This window comes from Echeneis naucrates, chromosome 1 (assembly GCF_900963305.1).
Source record: "Echeneis naucrates chromosome 1, fEcheNa1.1, whole genome shotgun sequence".
NCBI lineage: Eukaryota > Metazoa > Chordata > Actinopteri > Carangiformes > Echeneidae > Echeneis > Echeneis naucrates.
Genome location: NC_042511.1, coordinates 21568608 through 21589502, shown reverse-complemented (window position 1 = coordinate 21589502; position 20895 = coordinate 21568608). Strand labels below are relative to the sequence as shown.

The following is a 20895-nucleotide window of genomic DNA, read 5'->3' as shown; positions in this document are numbered from 1 at the left end:
TCTTTGTCTCTTGTCAGTTTGAGTTATGGCTGAACTAGTTTAAAGCTGTTCAGCTGCCTGAAGGTTAAATACCTTGATAGGAAATAATGTTTCAATGGAACGTCCTGTTCAGTTAGCAAAATAAATAAATATATATTTTATAAATGACAAATACATAAATATTGGATGTGTAATTTCAGTACAACAAAAATTACGTTTGTTTTTTTCGTGAATCACAATGTTATATATTAAAATCAATCTTTTAACTTTCAAGTTATCATATATGCTACAGATAAAGTATGAACACTTGACTCAATAACTAATCATCTTAATTCTACAGTAAAAAGTTTATCAGAGCTATGACTGCTGTGAATAGGGCAGCTGACAACAAGGGAAAGACCATATGACAGCTTGGATAGACAGCTGACAGGATGCAAAGATCCCAAAAGTGTCACCATGGGCTAACAGTCCATGGTAGCTGTGGCAAAAGTTTAGCCACCTTGTCACAACCAGCACCAGCTACAAGTCAGATAAGGAAAATACCCCAAGGGTCAGCGAGAGCAAGGTTGGAAGATGACTCACAGGCACTACTTAACAGACACTGGAATGGTCAAGACTACGAGATGGATATGTGACTCAACAAAGGATTGAGCATGGGCCTATCCTCTAGGACTACAAGTGGGCAGAATAGTTTGAAGGGCAAAGTGAGCATGGCTGGAGAGAATAAAAATGGTAGATTAGAGGGAAAGAAGCTCCAGGTTTGTCGTTTTGGTTGGCAGAAAGTAACATCAGTTAGAGGCCTTAGAGTCATCAGAGACGAAAGAGATGTGTGGGGAAGGAAGGACCGTGTGGCTGCATCAATAAGGACTTTTTAAGAAGATAGTTGAGTAAGTCGGATGAAATCCAGCGATAGGTAGAAAACCACAGTTCGAAGGATATCAACCTCACAGCCACAGAGGTGGAGGAGGAGGTCATAAGAAGGGATGCAGCTGATACTGAGGTGAATAGGCCAGTCAGAGTGAGAAATAATGGAGCAGAAAGCTAGTTAAATGGCCTAGGGAAAATAGTAGCAAAGAATGGGAGACATTCAACAGGGACTAGTCAATAATTCTTAGCAGACTAGGAGGAAACGCAAGTGATAGATTAGAGAAGATGGGAGACATAATTTACTCCTATCGTATAGAAAGATTTGGGGTGCAAGATGGAAAAGGGTTGAAAGGGTACAGTTAGCTAAGTCTAGACGGCAAAGAGAAATGGAGAAATTCGTTAAAGAAAGAAGACAATTAAGGAAGCAGTGGAAAAGAGCTACAGAGGAAGAGAGGGAGAGAATTAATGTGTTGTAAGAGGGGTTGAGAAGTAGGCTAGCAGTACTCAGGAGGGCCAAATATCTTAGGAAAAAGAGAAAAAAGAAACAATAGGTAAGGACAGCGTTTTACAGGGGCCCATTCAAGTTTGTTAAAGAATTGTTTAACCAGGAAAAGAGAGGGCAGCTTAAAGCAATAAAGACAGAAGTAGAAGAGTACATGAGAAATACATATTCAGATTCTGAGCAGAATAGAGTAGTAGGGCTTCCACCTGACATGCCACCATTAGGGGAGATAGATCAGGAAATGGATGTTAGACCACCTAGGTGGAAGGAGGTTGAGGAAGTAGTCAGGCGTGCAAAGGCTTCTTCGGCCCCAGGGCCAAATGGAGTCCCCTACCGGGTCTATAAAAATGCACCTGATATCCTAAAGTTTTTGTGGAGGCAATTAAGAATAGTTTGGGAGAAACAGTCTATTCCCAGAGCATGGTGTAGGGCAGGAGGTGTTCTTATTCCTAAGGAGAAGGAGTCTTCAGACCTGAGTCTGTTCCGTATGATCTCTCTCGAAGACTAGCTAGTTTTTTAGAAAGGAATAGCTTAATAGATACAGTACAGAAGGCAGGACTACCAGGTTTCACAGGGTGTTTAGAGCACACTAGCATGATTCATCAGATTCAGGCAGCCAAGAGTGAGAAAAGAGACTTGTATTTGTTGTTCTTGGACTTAGCAAATGCATTTGGGTCAGTGCCACATAGCCTTATTTGGGAGGCGTTTGACTATTTTAGAGTGACTGGAGCAGTTGTCAATTTAGTAAGAACATATTTTCAGGATATCAGACTATGCTTAAGTACAGCAGGCTTTACAACAGGTTGGCAGAGATAGAATAGATAAATCAGGACTTCCAGGAAAGTGGAAGCTGTGGTGCTTGCAATTTGGATTATTTCCCAGGTTGATGTGGCCACTGTCAGTATATGAGATTCCAATATCTGCTGCAGAGAAAATGGAAAAACTAGTCAGCTTTTACATCAGGAAGTGGCTTGGTGTTCCGAGATGTTTAAGCACTGTGGCACTGTATGGGAAAGGCATACTTCAGCTCCCAGTATCTAGTCTAGTGGAGGAGTTTAATTGTACTAAGGTTAGGACAGAGCTCCTGTTATCTGGGAGTAAAGATGTGGTTGTTAGTCAGGTGGTTCCAAACCCAACCAAGGGGAGAAAATGGAATCCAAGAATGGCAGTGCAGGAAGCATAGCAAACTCTTAGGCATACAGAGATTGTGGGTAATGTACAAATAGGCCGGGGAGGCTTGGGGCTTGGCCCAGGCAACCCATTGTGGAGTAGAGCAGGTCCCAAAGAGAAGGGGAAGCTAGTTGTGGAGCAGGTTCATAGACAGGAGTAAATATTAAGGGGTGCTAGGGCAGTGGCTCAGGCTAAGCAGGGACAGTGGTTGAACTGGGAAGGTGTAGAGAAGAAAAAGCTTAGTTGGAAAGAGCTGTGAAGGATGGAGGAAAGTAGTATTAGATTCTTGACAGGGGCAACATATGATGTCTTGCCAACTCCCCAGAACCTAAAACTCTGGGTAAATGGAGACCCGTTATGTTCGTTGGTTCAGGTACTGGAACTCTAAAGCACATCTTGTCAGGTTGTAAGGTTAGTCTGTTACAAGGACAGTATACGTGGCAACATAACCAGGTTTTAAAAAGCTTAGCTGCAGGCATTGAAGAAATACGGAGGCAGGCAGATTTCGGAGGGTCTAAGACAAAGAGAGTTGAAATTCAATTTGTTCAAAAAGGAGGTAAATTTAACAAGATAACAAGGAGGCAAGGCAGCTTAGAGGATGCCAGTGACTGGGAGATGCAGGTAAATTTAGGAGGAAAGCTTGTTGTTCCCCAGGAAATAGCCTGTGCAAAGCTAAGGCCTGATATAATTTTGTGGTCTAGGAGTAGAATGAGAGTATATTTCATAAAGCTGCGCCGTGGGAGGATTCAGTTGAAGAAGCATATGAAAGGAAAAAGCTCAGGTATGCAGATCTAGGTAAGGATGCTGAGCAGCGAGGTTGGAAGGTTAGGATTTGTCCAGTGGAAGTAGGATGTAGAGGGTTTATAGCTAGATCTGCTGTTGCTTTGTTGAATGAGTTAGGAGGAAGGGGACAGAGTGAGAGGAAAATGGTGAAGGAAATGTCAGATGAGGCAGTAAGATCCAGTCAGTGGATTTGGATTAGAAGAAGTAATAGTAGCTGGGGGCCCAGCAGGGGGAGCTCCTAAAATAGACAAACTCTAGGGAGAAGCAGAGGAAGAAATCCAGGAACAGGAAGTGTATTTAAGTGGAGGGTGTGGCCTGTTTGAGCTTCTTTAAAACCATGTGGTTAGTCCAGGTTAGTTGATCTGTATTGGTTTGATTATAGGACTGCTCAGGTTTGGGTGCTGAATCTGCTAGTGTAGCTTGTCCTCCACCTCCTGCACCCTCTATACTTTCATACCCCCTACCCGAACCAGGGTCTGTATCCCATCCCTACTTTTATCTCCACCTCTTCTATTTCTCCCCCCTACCCGAATCAGGGTTGACAGTCGTGCTGCTTGAGATAGTTGTCTTTGTGTGAGGAACAGTGATAGCTGGCCTTAGGGGGCTGACTCTGGGACACCAGTGTTCACTGTCTAGCCTCCTGGAGGTGTTGTGGGCCTAACTAGACGAAACACCAGTGAAAGGAGGTTCCCACCTGATGACCCCAAAGATGTTAGCTATGTTAGCTATCACTGCACACTGGCCTAGTTAGATATTATCTATAGGATACATAGGGCAGTGTGAACGTTTGTTGTTAGGGAGTTAATCACTGAGTCTGGTCATGGTGAAACTACTTGGTAAAGGTAAGGGGAAGATGGTGGTTATGATTAAAAAGCACCACAACTGACTGAAAATAGTGACAAGTCCTTAGTGTCTATACACATTTTTTACTGTTGTCAGTGACTATTTTCCTCTTCTTACCTTTATTTCTTATGCTTCTATTTTCCTGCATATCCCAATCCTGTATTTGTCAGCCCATCCGTATTGCCAACACATTATTGTTAATGTTTTACACAGACATTTTATAATGACATTGTGTCTTTATAGAGTGAGTCATGTTATCATCTTTGATCTCTATCGTAAGATGAAAAAGAGATGTAGTAGAGTAAAACAAATTCTCAACCGAAGGCATGGGCATATAGAGCTGACTCATGGTTCTTTTAGACTTTCTCTGTCCTCCTCCCCAACACTGAGGTCAACATAAATACAGATTTTGTTCATGAGTTACAAAAGGTCTCTCTTCTGAAAGCTCAACTATTCCTGTCTGTCATGGACCCTGTCACATATTGGAAATGACAAATCACATATTGTATTGGACATTTGAGTCACAGCCTTGTTTGAACACAGTGAGTGGGATGTTTGCGTATGAGCCCCCTTATCAAGCACAAAGCTGATGGCCATGTTGAGATAAATATCCCCCCAAGTCAAACAGCTCTTCATTCTCCAAGCAGACAAGACCAGGACTGGTGGCTGAAGCAACATGGTTCCATCACTTCTCGCAACAGCAGGAGGACTTCTTTTACTTTTTTCCTTCTCATCAGCAGTAAGTCTCCGAATTTAGATTTTAGACTTTAGATTTGGTACACAGTTCTGTTTAGCAAAAAAGAAAAAAAAAATCTAAATCCAAATCTGTTTTGTGTAGGTAATAAGAGGAGACAGCCTTGAATATTGCAACCCAAATGATGGCTTTGTAAGTAATCGGTTATAAATAATACCCTTTTTATGTTTTTGCAATGTTACATCAATTATATATTAATGCTATAATTTACAATTTCCTTTTGTGCACTCAGGGACAATACTGTCCAACTACATGTGGAGTGGCTGACTACAGGTGGAAGTATAAGGAAGACGTGACAAGGGATCTGGATCATTTGCAACGAGAGCTGGAAAACATTGCTAATTTGACCCATGGGGCAGAGATAAAAATTGACTACATGAAAGATTCTGCTGTGTCAGCTCAAAAGAGTTCTCCCCAAGGTTATTAATGTTACTAGATATTTGCAGTCTGTTACAGTCATATATCTTTTTGAATGTGTGTAGTTGTTTTTTTTGTTTGTTTTTTTTTTTTTTTTTTAATAAAAAAACATTAACTAGGTTTGCTTTCAGCACAACCTGGCTTGTATGATTTGAGTTATGAGTCATTTAATAGAACTGACTTTTCATTTCAGACTCATTCTACAAAAAGTCATCAAATATTCTGGAGGATGTCCTTCGGTTTGAAAAGACCATCATTGCACAGGAACAGCAAATATAGTAAGTTACCATAAGCAATCCAATCTGAATTATAATTAATTTGGTCATCTTACATTTATTTGGCAGCTGAAGTATTTATTGAAATTTTGACATGTCACAAGCGCTACGACTGCCCACGCTTTCAGGTCAATGCTTATCAATGTGCCCACGCTGTTCAGGCTAATGATCATGAGGCATTTGGCCCCTGAGCTACTTTCTCTCTAGACTTGCGGAACTCAAACTGAAACTTTTTTGGAGGGTGATTTGTCATTTTATTGACATTTTATTCTTATTTGATCTGTTTACCTGTTGAGTGTCATCATATTATGTTCCTCACGCCTGAGATGACTGTCTCACTGAATAAGAAATTCTAGCATGAATCTGAATTCGTTTCCATCTTCCCAGTGAACTTCAGAATCTAATTTCGTCGAACGAGAGGAGAATGTTAGAATTGAAACAAATCTCCATGCAACTACAGCAGAAATGCCAGGAACCATGCCAAGACGAAGTTGAGATCAAGCCCATCGCAGGAACAGGTAAAAAAAAAATCAACTGTGACCCCCTGACTGTCCCTATTTCGCAAGAAGTTTCCCAATCTTGCCTTGTTTAAACATTTGCCCTTGTTTTGGTGTTTATTTAGAATCTAAAATCAATATGCTGCATCACTGCAAAGTAAACACCTTTATTCCAGATGTGATTTCTTGTGACCTCTTTGGGAAATTTCAAAAGTTTATAATAAATGTGGACAATATACAGTATATGGTTCAGACCAACAACTTAAAATTAATGTCATGGTTTTAGTCAATATTTCTCATGAATAGCAAAAAATAGATTAACGATTCAACCAGATACATTTATTTGACCCATTTTTCTTCTTAATAGAGTAAGTAAAGATGGATTATCCTTTTCTTTCTTACTTTATTTTTTATCAGACTGCCAGGACATTGCAAACAAAGGTGCTACCAGCAGCGGCCTTTACTATGTGAAACCACCAAAAGCACCTGAGCAGTTCCTGGTCTACTGTGAGATCGACAACTTTGGACGCGGCTTCACAGTCTTGCAGAGGGTATGTATCACTAAGACCATTAAGAGAAAAATCCTCTTTACTGTCCTGCAAATTGCACTTAATTAGTCCATCTAGTTTTGTAAAATACATTTGCAGGAAAAGCCAGATAAAACATACATTACATATACTGAAAAAAATTAAATAATGTATATTGACAAAAAAAGTGGGCACATTAAAGACTGAAAGAGGTAAAGCAGAATATAGTCCAATGTGACATGTATACAAGGGAAGTTTAGATGAAATTTTTAGTTATTTATTTTAGGAATCCAGGAGGACTTGAGTCAAACCCTGTGAATGAGAGCAGAAGAACAGATGTTCAGTTAGCATTCGAAGCCCTGATGGCAGTGAAGGGACTCGGGGCTTTCTTTCCTCCAAGAACCTATATAAAACAGTTGTCAGGAGTAATTGCCTAAAAATAAAACAGCTCTTTTCTCTCTTTTCTTCACTACCAGAATTCATACAGTCCCCCTGTGAGACACTCTTTCTTCAGTTGCATCAGAATTTGAGAAATATTTTGTTAACCAATTTGAGAAACAAGGCAAAAGAATAATGAAGATGTATTTGATGAACAAATTTGTCTGTAATTACATATTTTTTTCTTTTAATAGAGACGTGATGGAAGTGTGGACTTCAACAAGAACTGGATCCAGTACAAGGAAGGCTTTGGCTACCTCTCCCCAGATGACACTACAGAGTTCTGGCTCGGCAACGAGAAGATGCATCTGCTGACCACTAGTACGACCATGCCAATTGTGCTGAGGATAGAAATGGTTGACTGGGATGGTAACAAAAAGTATGTACACTCCCCCCGAACACACAAGCACACACATATTCTCACAAACATACATGATAACAGGTTATATAAGAAGAGAGCAAAGGGTTACAAAGCAAACATGAACCCAGTTGTGCAATTCCCTTAAAGAAAAGATGCCTCAGCAAGATTACCATCAACACAAACTCTGTCATGCTGTCCTTTCTCCAGGTATGCGGATTACACCATGTTCAGAGTGGGATCAGAGGACGACCAGTATCGTCTGACCTACGGTTACTACCTTAGTGGTGATGCAGGAGATGCTTTTGATGGCTATGACTTTGGAGACGACCCAAGTGACAAAGTCTACACGATGCACAACGGCATGCAGTTCAGTACCTTCGACAGGGACAATGACAGGTATGACGGCAACTGTGCCCAGCAGGACGGCTCTGGCTGGTGGATGAACAGATGTCACGCTGCACATTTGAACGGAAAATATTACCAGGGTAAGTATTCCTACACAATTTATTTATTCTAATTCTGTGCAATGGCCTATAATTATGTTTTCAGTGAAAAATCATTTTAAGTCTATTCTGAGGTCAACTCTAAACTGGCTCTTCATCCAGGTGGCAGATACACTGAAAAGGATGCAGGTGAATATGGCTTCGACAACGGCATCATTTGGGTCACATGGCACAACCGTTGGTATTCTTTGAAAGAGACCACCATGAAGATCATTCCTCTCAGCCGCATTACAGCAGGTGGACAGCAGGCAGGTGTGAAACAGTTTGGTGGACTTGGAGATGCATAAAAAGTAAACACGTGTTTGAGATCTGCACTTGAAGTGTTTATCACAACAACTTTGGCATCACCTCAGCTCTAATAAAAAGTCCTGATGAAAAGGTTTCAGACCTCATGATGTGTCTCCATGTAATGTTTGCATGCTGTGGGGATTTCACCCAGCTGGACATAGATGTTCATATTTTCCTTTCTTTCTTCCTTCAGTGTTGTTTTGAACACTAAATAAATGTCATTTCTTTATCACAAATTGTTTTTCATTACTTTACTTGATGGTCTTTGGGCTCAGTTGTCCCCAGCCTAGAAACATCGTCATAAAGTCCATATGGCAAACAGTTGTTATAAAACAATACTGATACAAACAATACAAAATATGTCTGACTTAACAAACCTTCAAGCAAATTTCCTGCAGACATTGAGTAATAAAAGACCTGTGTCTACTGCAGTGTTTACTGGCCTGAAATAAATACCTTCTTAAGTATTAGTAATTTGTCCATTTCATTTGCTTCTGATATATAATTCAAAGCAAGCTATTTGGATTCAATTGAACTCTACAGGGGTTTGTAGCTTTCTGACAACGCTCTTATCGGTAACCACAAATGGAAACAAAAGGCAAGGCAAGTTTATTTATGTAGCGCATTTCATACTCAAAGGCAATTCAATATGCTTTACATAAATACAGAGAAAAGTAAGTACAGTGACATGCATAAAATCATAAAATTATTACATTTAAATGATTAAAAGATTATGTAGATGTCTGGATAAGTTAAGATAAGTATAGTACAGGTTACATGCATAATGGCATGAGAAAAGAAATATTTTTACCCTGGATTTCAAAGTGTCAACATTTGGTGGAGTTTGATCCACTTGTTTGACTAGCTGACCTGAGTCTTGGTAGGCGTTGCAAAATAGTATTTTTGTTTAATGGGTAATTTGGTTTCACAGAGAACATTTTAAGGAAATTGGAGAGGGCCTTGCTAAAATCAGCTGGCTTTAGAAGCAGTAAAATGCAATTTATCAGCATTCGCTTGTTTCCTTATAATTGAACAATATTGAATATAGGCTGGGAACCTCAAAGCACTTGGAAATATGTCACTGTAACTTTAAAAAGGGTGTAATTAAATTATTTATGTCCTATTTCATATCGGCGCTGTTGATTGGTATGCATTTTAACTACGTAACCTCACTAAAATTTCAAGCTCAGCCTGATGAAATTATTTACACTGCGTAACTTGCATTGCTTTTTCCAGAGCTGATAGCAAAACGTCAATGCCAGCTGCAATAATACCATGTAACACTGACCATAGGAATAATAATATAATCAAAACAACTCTGTGACCAAAATTTGGTTATAATCAGAACATTATACTTGTTATCAGTATTTTGATCCACATTTGGACGGTTTATTTGTTTTTCTTTAAGTACTGGCCGTACTTGTTGCCATGACTCATCAATACCTGTGGAGTCCAAGTTCCATCCAGCTCATTGTGGATGATTGGACTGAGATGGCAGATGCCTTTGTGTGGCGTCACACTGGGTGTTTGTACAAAAGAGTCACTCCTGCTCCTCCTCCTCCACCTCCTCAGTTCACCAAGGACAGTTACTCCAAAAAAGGATTGTTTCGTACTAGTTGTATTATGCCACAATGTGGCCACCAACGCACTAGATTGGTACTTTTGTTTTTTTTTTTTGTTTGTTTTTTTCTGGCATTGATGGTTTGGAGAACCATTAATTCATGTACTTTGGTAGGTAAACAGGACCTGGAAAAGAATACAGGAAAACTACAGTCAATAAACATATTCATCCCAAGGCAAAATTCTGGTTTTGTACAATAAATCCCAATCCAACATGTATATATATATATGTATATATATATACATATATATATATAAGAAATTACGTATATGCTACACTAAAAGACTAATATTTAAGAAAAGAGCCAAAAAACATCATAAATAAAAGTGAAATGATTCTTACTGCGGCCATACTGTAGACTGTTACCACCACAAATTACACTCATTCAAATGACATCCACTACACATCATTATAAATAATGAATAAATAATAATAATAAATAAATGTTCCTGTTTGTCCACTGAAGGCTGAGAAGCAGATAAAACTTTTTTGTTGTATTTGTTTTGTTTACTTCCTGGCCGGCAGGTGGCGCCAAATAATCACTGACTTCTGCCTTGTTGTTTACTTCCGGGTCACGCGGTCGTCACTTTGTGGTGGCGGTGCTCATGTCTTTACGATTGTGACACATTTAGTTTTTTTTTTTATCGAGTTTACACTAACGATATTTGCTGGATATAAAAACGTTTTTTCTTTTCTTCTCGCGGGTCACATCGGGATCTTTTCCAGCATAATGTCGGAGGTAGGTCGATGTCTGAAGTCCCGTCCGGCTTCTTTATTTCGGGCGCCACCACTCCGGCTAACATCGGCTAGCCGGCTAGTTCCTGCGACGCGTTGCGTTAAAGCTTCGTCTTTCTCCATGGATCATGCCCAGTAAAAGATGGAGTCATGTTTAAACATGTTGTTTTAATACTTTATTTGCTCGGGTTTAGTATAAATTGAAATAAAACGCGCTGTTTTCCTTCACAGGATGTGCAGAAACACTCGGTCCACACTCTGGTCTTCAGGTCTCTGAAGAGGACTCATGATATGTTTGTGTCCGACCATGCCAAATCCGTTGCACTGGACGAGGAAAGGTAAATCAGTTTGAATTAAATTAAAACCAACAGAAGATCATCTTGAATGCTGTTGTTTTTATTTTTACCAGTCTTCTTCTGGTTGTAAGATCACTCATGGGTCTCGGCTGATTACAGTCAATTTTTCTCTGCTTTGTTGATATTTTCATCTCCGTTATTATTGGATTAATGACACTGATGATGAAGTTTACTTTGTTGTGTTAATTTTACATTTTGTTATATTTTCGTGGGTTTGAATTGCTTTTTTATTTCACTAACTTAACAAATGAGACAAAAGCTAGATCAGATGATTAATGTTTTTTTTTGACGACTGATTATAGAGAAGAAAGCAGCAACTAAGAAGAAACCCAACTAATTGGGTTTCATGCAAAACTATTGAACATATCTATAGTGAAGCAGCATCTCATTGTCATATATAATGAACTGAGTATGTTTAGATTTAGACTTTGGGTTGAATGATTGTCTGGTTAATCAAAAATTAAAATATTTGAAAAAAAGTTTAATTGCTGTCCCAATCATCACATAAATTTTATGATATTAATCAGACCAGATTTAATCTGTATCCTCCAGTCCTAACCAACTTATTACTGATGTTTAAAGCAATAAAAACTCATGGTTTGTTATTATTTTGTGAAATACCAACATTAGATAGATTGAATAATTTTCCTTTTCAATAGAGAAAAATGTGATGTGACCTTTGTCTCCTGTGTTTGTAGCCAAAAGATAAAGATGGATGTGAAACTGAAATCGGATTATGGGGCAGTCTTACACATGCCAGTCCTGAAGGAAGGGAAAGACAGAGTCTCGCATCATCCAGGCCACCTGCAGAGCCACCAAAGCTACACACAGCCAGGTGAGGAGAAATCAACATCAATATGAAGAATAGAGGGAGACAGTTTCATATACAATCATGTGTGAATGTGGCTTTAAACTGAATTGGTGACATTCCCACCAAAGATGGTCCCTCTTTTCAGTCTGTTTTCTTGGTTGGGCAAACCGGCTGATGTAGATGATTTGTACGGATTTTAAAATCTTTTCTTTTTGTATGAAGCTTATGTGTTGTGTATTGCTTTAGATGATCCAGAATACCTAATCACTGGGACACATGCTTACCCCTCTGGACCTGGTAAGTACAACATTTTTATTTCAACAAAGCTGCAGTGCTCCGCGTTAATGAGTTCACCCCCTTTGAAAAGTTGAGCATTACTCTCGGTCCAGCCTCCAGTCTCTAAAAGAGGTCATTCTTGAAGAATGGAAAAAGATTGATGTTGCGAAATGTCGCCAACTAAGCATTCCATGCTGTCATTAAAAATCATGGAGGCCATACAAAATACTAGATGTACAGTTTTTGTTGTGGGGTGTACTCATCCTGATTGCACCACCCTAATTTGAATAAATAGTACATTTGATTAAAACTGGAGAGAAAAAAAAACAAAAAAAACAGATGTTATATAAAATGCGTTCTTGTCAACATTTTGGAAATAGTTTTTGTGTTTATTGAGATATTGTTTAAAATGTTACATTTCGAAGGGGTTTACTCATTTACACTGAGCACTGTACACATTTATCAACACATTCACTGACATGCACAAGTGTTTAATTGAACAGGAGTGGCCTTGACTGCTGACACAAAGATGCACAGAAATCCCAGTGAAGGTGGAGTCCATTCAATGGCATTGGCTTTGCCACCCTCACAAGCCAGGTAGACTTTTATTCCCCCCCGGCATATAGAGGTTGAGTAGCTTATTGGTTATTAATTTCTCTGAAACACTTGAACTGGTGTAAATGTTTAGAACTTTTTTATAAGGATTTGGCACAATCTGTAGACATTGACGATAATCACACTCATTCATTTGTTGTTGGATTACAGACATGATACGAGCCGCACAGGAGCCAGTGTTAGTGACATCCATCGACACGCAGGAGGAGCAGAGAGATCCCACGCTCACTCAACTGTTGTGGTAGGTTACAGAGTATTTCAACATTCACACCTAGTTCAGTTGAAATTCCCGAACGAAGTGCAGCTGTATTTATTTATTATTTGTCTCTTTTTATTTCAGTCACTCATGGAAGGAGGTGGCACCAGAAATTCTGCACTCACGAGGAAAGCACCAACAATGCCCAAGCCCCAGTGGCATCCACCATGGAAACTGTTTCGGGTAGCTACACATAATTTTTTCAATTAAACATGTCTTTTGCTTCAGTGAGGTCTGGGTCTGGGGTGTTGTTTTGAACACAAGTCTGTTTTTTCTGATAGGTCATCAGTGGTCACCTTGGCTGGGTGAGATCCATTGCTGTAGAACCTGGAAATCAGTGGTTTGTCACAGGGTCAGCTGACAGAACCATAAAGGTGAGTAAAGTGGAAGATTGCAATTTTTTTTCTCATTTATTTAATTGATTAACTAAGTGCGACAAAGGAAAGGAAAGTGAAGTTAAACTATAATAAAACAAGCATAAAAGCGCCTTTTTGATTTATTTTTTTTCTTGTTCTTCAGCTTTCATTATAGTATTCCTTTTGTCATCTCAAGGTGTCAGTTTTATATCACAATCCTAATGTGGCTGGAACATTTGTTGTTGTGGTAGATCTGGGACTTGGCCAGTGGGAAGCTGAAACTTTCCCTGACCGGACACATCAGTACAGTGCGTGGTGTGGCAGTGAGCAGCCGTAGCCCCTACCTATTTTCCTGTGGTGAAGACAAGCAAGTGAAATGTTGGGATCTGGAGTATAACAAGGTACACTCTTGTAATGACCTTGTGGACAACATGTGTTTATTCAGAAGGATTTATGCACTAGCAAAGTCCCTCAATAATGTAAATGTCTGTTTTAGGTCATCAGGCATTACCATGGGCACCTGAGTGCTGTGTATGACTTAGATCTACATCCGACCATTGATGTGCTGGTGACGTGCAGCAGGGATGCCACAGCAAGGGTAAGAAGAGCTCTGTGTGTCCTGTCCTGTGTAATAAGCAGCTTCACTTGTCACAGTTAATGTTTTAACGTGATGGTTTACTCCCCAAACTAACTTCTTCCAGAGGATTGTTATTGAATACATGGGTGGATGAAGGTGGAACACTTTTAAAACAAAGTTCTAATTTGCTTTAGAATTGTATGATTTCCCAATGTTCAAATACTGCTTCTTTTTTTTTTTTGATACTACTAAGTATTTAGTAGATTTTTTGTCTCATTTTGTAATCTTTTAAGCTTTTCCCACAGCTCCAGACACAAATTGTCCTGCAATGTGACATGACAATACCATAAAATTAAATTATTAAAGTATTATTGATTTCAAATACAAATAAGGTATTTTTTTAACTTTAAGAAGCATTCTTTGAGAATGAATATTAAAATTCCAAATTGTTTTATTTTTTCAATTCTTTTCTTTACTTGAGCCATTGTTTATCACTTGTTCCAGTGGAAATATTCTGCAAAATTAGAAAAAATGTCTGAAATTTTTCTTTTTTTCTTTTTATAGTTAAATTATGTCAAATGCACATCAAAATGAAAGCTAGTTAACATAGTAAAAGTAATTTAATTGTATTTGAAATTATGTCACACCACATGACGAGATTAGACACTGTATGGACATTTTTAGTAGAATTTACTAAGTACATTTGTAACAAAAAATTCAATTAGCATTTTATTTTAATATTAGCCAAAATGTAACATCTCATTAAAATATTTTTTCTGAATGCATGAATTTTAAATGAAAGCATAGTGAACAAGACATGCTGAATAATTAATATTTTGGAGGCAGTTAGACCCATTGTCATAAAGAAAACTATTAATTAATATTAATTATCATTGTTTAACTTAAAACACAACAAATACCTTATTTATCAGTAGAATGTGGAATTAAAATCATGTTAAAATCAATAGTACATTAAAAGTGTAATGAACATTTAACTTTCTGGCATCACTTAATATCTGTTATAAATATAACATTTTAAAAATAATACAACAATCTTCTTTACTTACTACTTTACTTATTACTTTCATTTCCTCTCTGTCCACACAGGTGTGGGACATCAGGACGAAAGCGAACGTTCACACACTAACTGGCCACACCAACACTGTGGCCACTGTGAGATGTCAAGCTGCAGAGCCACAAATTATCACTGGTAAATACTCCAACAGTTAAACTGCTCATTGTTTGCATGTCTTCACCATTAATCCCTGACTGGTGACTCATGAACTTCTTGCAGGGAGCCACGATTCAACAATCAGGCTGTGGGATTTGATTGCTGGGAAAACAAGAGTGACACTGACCAACCACAAGAAGTCTGTCCGAACTCTGGTGCTGCACCCTAGACAGTAAGTTAACAGTGAGTGTTGTATAGTACATGTGGCATTCAGTGTTGTGCTCAATCTACAAGGCAGAGAAGACAGTCAACATAAAATGAGGGCAGGGATATTTGATAAATTGTTGTTGATCACTAGTTATTATGAAAGAATTTTATTATATCTCTGAATGGAAATACTGGGCTTTTTATGTGACTGTTTAGAAAATGAATTATCCGGTATCTATTACACAAACAAATAAAGATTTTTTTTTTTTTTTTTTTTCACAATTATACCATGACAGAAAGAAATAAGTTTATTTCCTCTTTTGTACAGATACACATTTGCATCTGGTTCTGCTGACAACATCAAGCAGTGGATGTTCCCTGATGGCAACTTCATCCAGAATCTGTCAGGCCACAATGCTATCATCAACACTCTGGCTGTTAACTCTGATGGGGTGTTGGTGTCTGGAGGTATTAATAATGATTGATATTGGTGCTTTCAACTGCTAACAAACATTTAAATCTACTAATAAGAATTACTGACGAATAAGGATTTTTTTAAAATTTGACTCAGTTTTGGCTTGATTTTACAGATTATTTCAACATTTCATTAGAAAACCATCATCATTTGTGATTCATTACACACATTGGTGTTTTGTCTCTTTAGCCGACAATGGAACTATCCATATGTGGGATTGGAGGACCGGCTACAACTTCCAGAGGATTCACGCAGCAGTGCAGCCCGGATCTCTGGACAGCGAGTCGGGTATCTTTGCCTGCTTGTTCGATCACTCAGAGAGCAGACTGATCACAGCTGAGGCCGATAAGACCATTAAAGTTTACAAAGAGGACGACACAGCTGTAAGTTTAAGGGTCAAATTTAAAGTTGTTTTATATGTTGCTGCTAATTCTCAGATTTGACAGATGTTTTTTTTTTTTTTTTTTTCTCCTCCCCCCCTTACAGACAGAAGAAAGCCACCCAATAAACTGGAAACCAGAAATCCTCAAGAGAAAACGGTTTTAAAGTTGTTTTGTTTTGGGTTTGCTGTTGTCACAATAGCAATGTTAAATTTTATTTCTACGAAGCCTCCTGTTGTGGACACACCCATCAAGTCTCATTCATTAGTATTGTCTCTTTCATTAGTAAGATGTCTTTGACAGAGGCAACCTAACCCTAAGAAATTCCAATTTGTCTACTTTAGTCTAAAAACCATTTGCAGTCTTGATTATACTGTGTCAATGCAATGAGGTGGCCATTTTGGACAGCCAGGAACCTCCCTGAGTGCTTGTGTTTGATGACGACAGCTCTCCGTTGGCTTTGGTCTGTCTCATCCACCAGAAGCAACCACTCCTCAGACGCTGAAGGACTTGCCTCAGAGTGGACCATGTCCCTGTTCTGGTCAAACCCTGTGGAGGGAAAAGCAGTGTGTTGAAAAACTGGCAGAAAACTATTATTTTGTATCATCATAAGAGTTGTACAGGCCTGGAAACAGACATTGCCCTTTTTCTAGCTTGCAATGTGAAATTTATTTTGCTCCATTTAATAAAGACCACATTTTTCACATTCCTGATGAATTCCTGTGCATACCGAGATATCTGTTAGTACCAACGTTCCTGTAGTATTTACAGCCATGAGCCTTAATCTCCTCCCAGTAACAGCAATCCCCAGGCATCTCTCTGAGTTTCACCATGTTTCTGTCATCTGTAGTCACACACATCATCTTCTCCCCTGTAAACACAAGTTTACAGGTTTACGCATTGTTAACCACAGAGTTGAGTTTCAATGTACAAATGCCTTAAGGCTGAACCTTTTTCAAACCTCAACAGCAATTTTCAACTTATGCTGACAAAAAATGGTGAAGTTACTGCCACAATTAATCAGGATAACACACTGACTTCACTTTTCATTGGTACTAAATTCTACTAAACAAAATGTCCCAAGAAACATGTTAGTTATTTTTTTCGATGATGTGAGCTCTAAACAAGACATTGTTCATCTCTTATTTGGGTCAAAGTCGAAGTTTGGGGTCCTGAATGTTTAAATTCTGTAGTAAATTTTCCATGTGGAATTTTGTTCTCAGCTAAGCCCACAATTAATCAAAGGATAATTTTATATATAAAATGTTTTCTACATCAACTTTTATGCCAGGTGTTATAAGGGGTTCTGAAAATCAGTCACATTTATACAAAGTACAAGCTCATCTTTTTCGCAGGTCCATTTTTCTAGCTTCAAGGAAAGTAAAATAGCCAAATGATCTGTAACCATTTGCTCAATTTTAGTTCTCATCCTAACAAACCAGTTTTTTATGGTATTTACAACTCATATTTATTGTTTTAGCCATTAAATTGAGTTGTATAATTTTCTATGATGTGAATACCAGTCATGTTAATAAATGTTGAGTATTCAGACCTACCTGAATCTTGAATGTAGCACTCAGAGAGTGCGTGGCGAAACCCTCGGCCCGGTCTCTTCCTCAGACGGGGTCTTGATGGTTGTGGCTCATCCACCACCTCTGTGGGAGCTTCCTCCACCGCGATGAGGTGGCCAGCGTTAAACATGATCTCCTCCTCCAGAGAGCTGAGACACATCTCAAAAACCACGTCATCCTTTTCTGCATTTCTAGAAGATGGCAGCATAGAGGGTAGATGTATCAGACAATTAAGTTGAGGACAATTGTCTTCAATTACTATGTAATATTGAGATATCTACATAATTGAACACAATTATACTATTTAGATATGGTTATTTATGGTTGTTGATGATAAAGATCATAGTATGATAGCACTTTATTTTCTGAAAACTATTTAGGTGTTGCCCCTGTCCCTTTTAGAGGGCTCCTAACCTGAAGTCCACCCACAGCAGGCCTGCAGTGATCAGTCCCAGCCATTCACTGGCTTCCCAGTTCTTGGCCAGCATGACTGGCACAATGATGACCTCCCTGGTGTCTGCATAGCTCAGCTCCTTCTTGCAGCTGCGGGATGCCTGGTATGCTGGAGTCATGAATGGACAGATCACTACGGCCTCCTCCACACCTGTAGCCATCCTGAAAACACGCACAGCTTTTCCATAAAGAGCCTGAATAGATCTGAAATTATCGAAAATCCAAGATGTAAAAACCACACAACCAATTTATTTTGTACTTACGAATCAATGATGTTTCCTGTCACCCCTCCTTCGATGTCCATCCATACCGGTAGCCCATCATCCTTCAGGCGGTTGTAGATCTTTTTCACAAGAGCCTGGTCATCCCACTGGTAAGACAACATAATATGAGACGGCATCTTATCTCTTTACAGATCAGATGTATTTGAAGAATCCTGTGTGAAGATGCTGAGGGAAAGCTGTCTGATTGCTGAACAAACCCAATCAGACAAACACAGAGAGTGGTTAAGGGGGATTGTTTACTCAGGTAGGCTGCTCAGGTTGCATGTGTTGCCTGGTTACATTACCTGCCTGCACCAGAGGGACGACACACATGGCTGTTAAAACCTGCAGGAGCAGGAGGAGGAACAATCAAGTAATCTACTGAGATCTTATCACACAACTATACTGCAAAGTTTTCATGATGACTACAATATTAACACTATTATTGTTTTCATTTGATTATCAACTAACCTATTCAGTCTTCTCAAAAAGGCAACCAGCTCGAGTCGGTTCAGCTGGTTGTTTCTTCCTGTTTATTCCTCTCCAGTGTCACCAAAACCTTGGCAGCCATAATAAAATTAGATCTGGACCTTTACCTGTGCAGTGGCTCCACATGATGTGTATTTTGATTTGGCGCTATACAAATACAATTGAATAGAATATTTTATCCTGTAAAGATAAAGGTACTGCTACGCTGAGTGTTTTGGTTAAGTTTCAGACACAATTTTTCTACAGAAATATATTTATTCAATATTTATTCATTACATTCTGTAATTATTTTAACATACGATTTAATATATCCCAATATTATTCTAACAGGATAGACCTGTATCAGTTTGTTGAGCCTACTTTGGGCCAATTTCTTCTTGCTGGTCTGTCTTGCGGACCAGGCTGGTTCCATTCTGCACCTTGTAGTGTCCTCTAGTGTAGCTCTGTCCTACATCAAAGACTGAGACAGTTCATTAAATTTAGCTGCCATCTGTGTGCTCATGTCATCCCATAACTGTGATTTGATTTGTTCTGAATCCTTCACATTTGGTGCATTAGCATGATTATGTCTCTTCAATGTTCAAATGTTTCTCCACGTGCTTGCTCCCTAATAAAAGTTCTGCCTTGATGGCATTGAATATTAGACTGCCATAAACTCCCCCCTTGTTGTAGAATCTCTGTCCTTAAATCAGATGGTCTCTAAATTCAACGTCATCCATCAGGCCTCTTGAATCCTTCTTTTTCAGCCTAAGAGAGTCCTCCATAGTCTCAGTGAAAAAGAACTCATGTCCTCATGCGCCTCCTGGCGGGCATTGGAAAACTGAAAGCGCAGGACCGAGGTTTAGGCTTTTATTTTTTATTAACTTAGCTAATTCATTGCAAATCAACTCAGCTGTATTGCACTTTTGTGCTGGTAAAATAAAAATTCCAGCTCTAAATTTTATGGGAACTCCTAACAAAGCAAAAGTAGTATAAGGTGATTTTTCCATTCTCTCAAACTAATATCTGAGTGCCGCCCATAGGACCCACACTGCACTAGGAGCTGGGTTTTATCTACTAACACCAGGGTGAGGTTCACTTGGGTCAGTCATCTTGATTTTGCCCACCACTGATCTCTTTTTAGATCAATCCTGCCAACAACACCAGTTGTAAAAAGCTAACACTTGAGGTGCAGGTTGACCAACTGGTGTGTAGGAAGAAGTGGGCAAAGCCAACAGACAGGAGTTAAGAGGAACGCTTTATTTCAATAAATGAATGAATTCAAAGAAAATTAAAATAGGGACAAAACTAGGGGCTTTGAAAGTCGATAAGAAAAGGCTAATAGCCAGTTCAGCAAAATAACAAAAGCTCTCTGTGGATAGGGGTCTGCATCATGCAGCTTTCAAGTCAACCTAGCAGTGTTTTTTAAGGACCAGCTACCCCCCTACATACTGCTCAGATAAGAAAAAACCAACCCTACTGGTCTGCCCTGTCACATTGTACTGTGTAGTTACCTGAGTTGCCATGTTTCCCCTCTCTCAATATCTCAATATATTTTTTTCCCTCTTGTTTGGAAATGTAAACATGCACAGTTTAACCAATGTTGACGCAGAGCTTTATTTTCATTTAGAACATCCAACAACCTATTGAATTTAATTCCTAAAAACTAATTAAGTTAAACAAATAATTGGGAATATGAATATCAATTTGATGTTAGTCTCTCAGACATAAATTCTATTTATCAATTTAGACAACGGTTAGTTTTTCTGACGTTTCATTCTTCTTCTTATTGTTGTTGTTCTTGTTGTTGCACAAGCTGTGATCTTTTGACATTCACTGACTCCATACTGGGCTTGTCTTGGGGGTCTGCAGTTCTCCTTTGTACCAGCGGAGAGAGCCACTTTTACACTATAAAGCCACGTAGTGCCAAACGTCAATTGGTTTTCTTCCAAACTCTGCACCAAGTGGGTGAGAACGAAATCCTGGAGTGAGCCAACTGAGTCTTCTGGTTACATTGGACTCCTCCTGAGTTGAGTCCCACAGGTCAAACACACTATGCCACTTGTCTAATCTGTCAGCCTAATTCGGTTTTAAACACGC

The 20895-nt window shown here is 38.9% G+C and overlaps 2 protein-coding genes across 2 annotated transcripts; both read left to right on the top strand.

Moving 5' to 3' along the window:
• Positions 1-4820: 4820 nt before the first annotated feature.
• fgg (fibrinogen gamma chain) lies at positions 4821-8203 on the top strand. Its single transcript, XM_029508681.1, has 9 exons — positions 4821-4883; positions 4983-5030; positions 5131-5317; positions 5509-5593; positions 5978-6108; positions 6505-6638; positions 7247-7431; positions 7621-7898; positions 8019-8203. The coding sequence occupies exons 1-9, from the start codon at positions 4821-4823 to the stop codon at positions 8201-8203; spliced, it is 1296 nt and encodes a 431-aa protein (XP_029364541.1).
• A 2226-nt stretch (positions 8204-10429) lies between these two features.
• plrg1 (pleiotropic regulator 1) lies at positions 10430-16746 on the top strand. Its single transcript, XM_029504784.1, has 15 exons — positions 10430-10564; positions 10792-10898; positions 11615-11751; positions 11974-12024; positions 12507-12600; positions 12769-12859; positions 12959-13057; positions 13156-13248; positions 13482-13631; positions 13727-13828; positions 14915-15017; positions 15102-15210; positions 15514-15653; positions 15850-16043; positions 16147-16746. Exons 1-15 carry the CDS (start codon positions 10556-10558, stop codon positions 16204-16206), a joined length of 1539 nt encoding a protein of 512 aa, XP_029360644.1. The 5' UTR covers positions 10430-10555; the 3' UTR covers positions 16207-16746.
• Positions 16747-20895: the final 4149 nt, after the last annotated feature.

Coding starts and splice junctions, on each gene's coding strand:
- fgg (XM_029508681.1), top strand. CDS start 4,821: ATGGTTCCATCACTTCTCGCAACAGCAGGAGGACTTCTTTTACTTTTT. Junction 5,031..5,130: donor GCAACCCAAATGATGGCTTT/GTAAGTAATCGG, acceptor TTGTGCACTCAG/GGACAATACTGTCCAACTAC. Junction 6,639..7,246: donor GCTTCACAGTCTTGCAGAGG/GTATGTATCACT, acceptor TTCTTTTAATAG/AGACGTGATGGAAGTGTGGA.
- plrg1 (XM_029504784.1), top strand. Junction 12,860..12,958: donor ACGCTCACTCAACTGTTGTG/GTAGGTTACAGA, acceptor TTTTTATTTCAG/TCACTCATGGAAGGAGGTGG. Junction 13,058..13,155: donor CACCATGGAAACTGTTTCGG/GTAGCTACACAT, acceptor TTTTTCTGATAG/GTCATCAGTGGTCACCTTGG.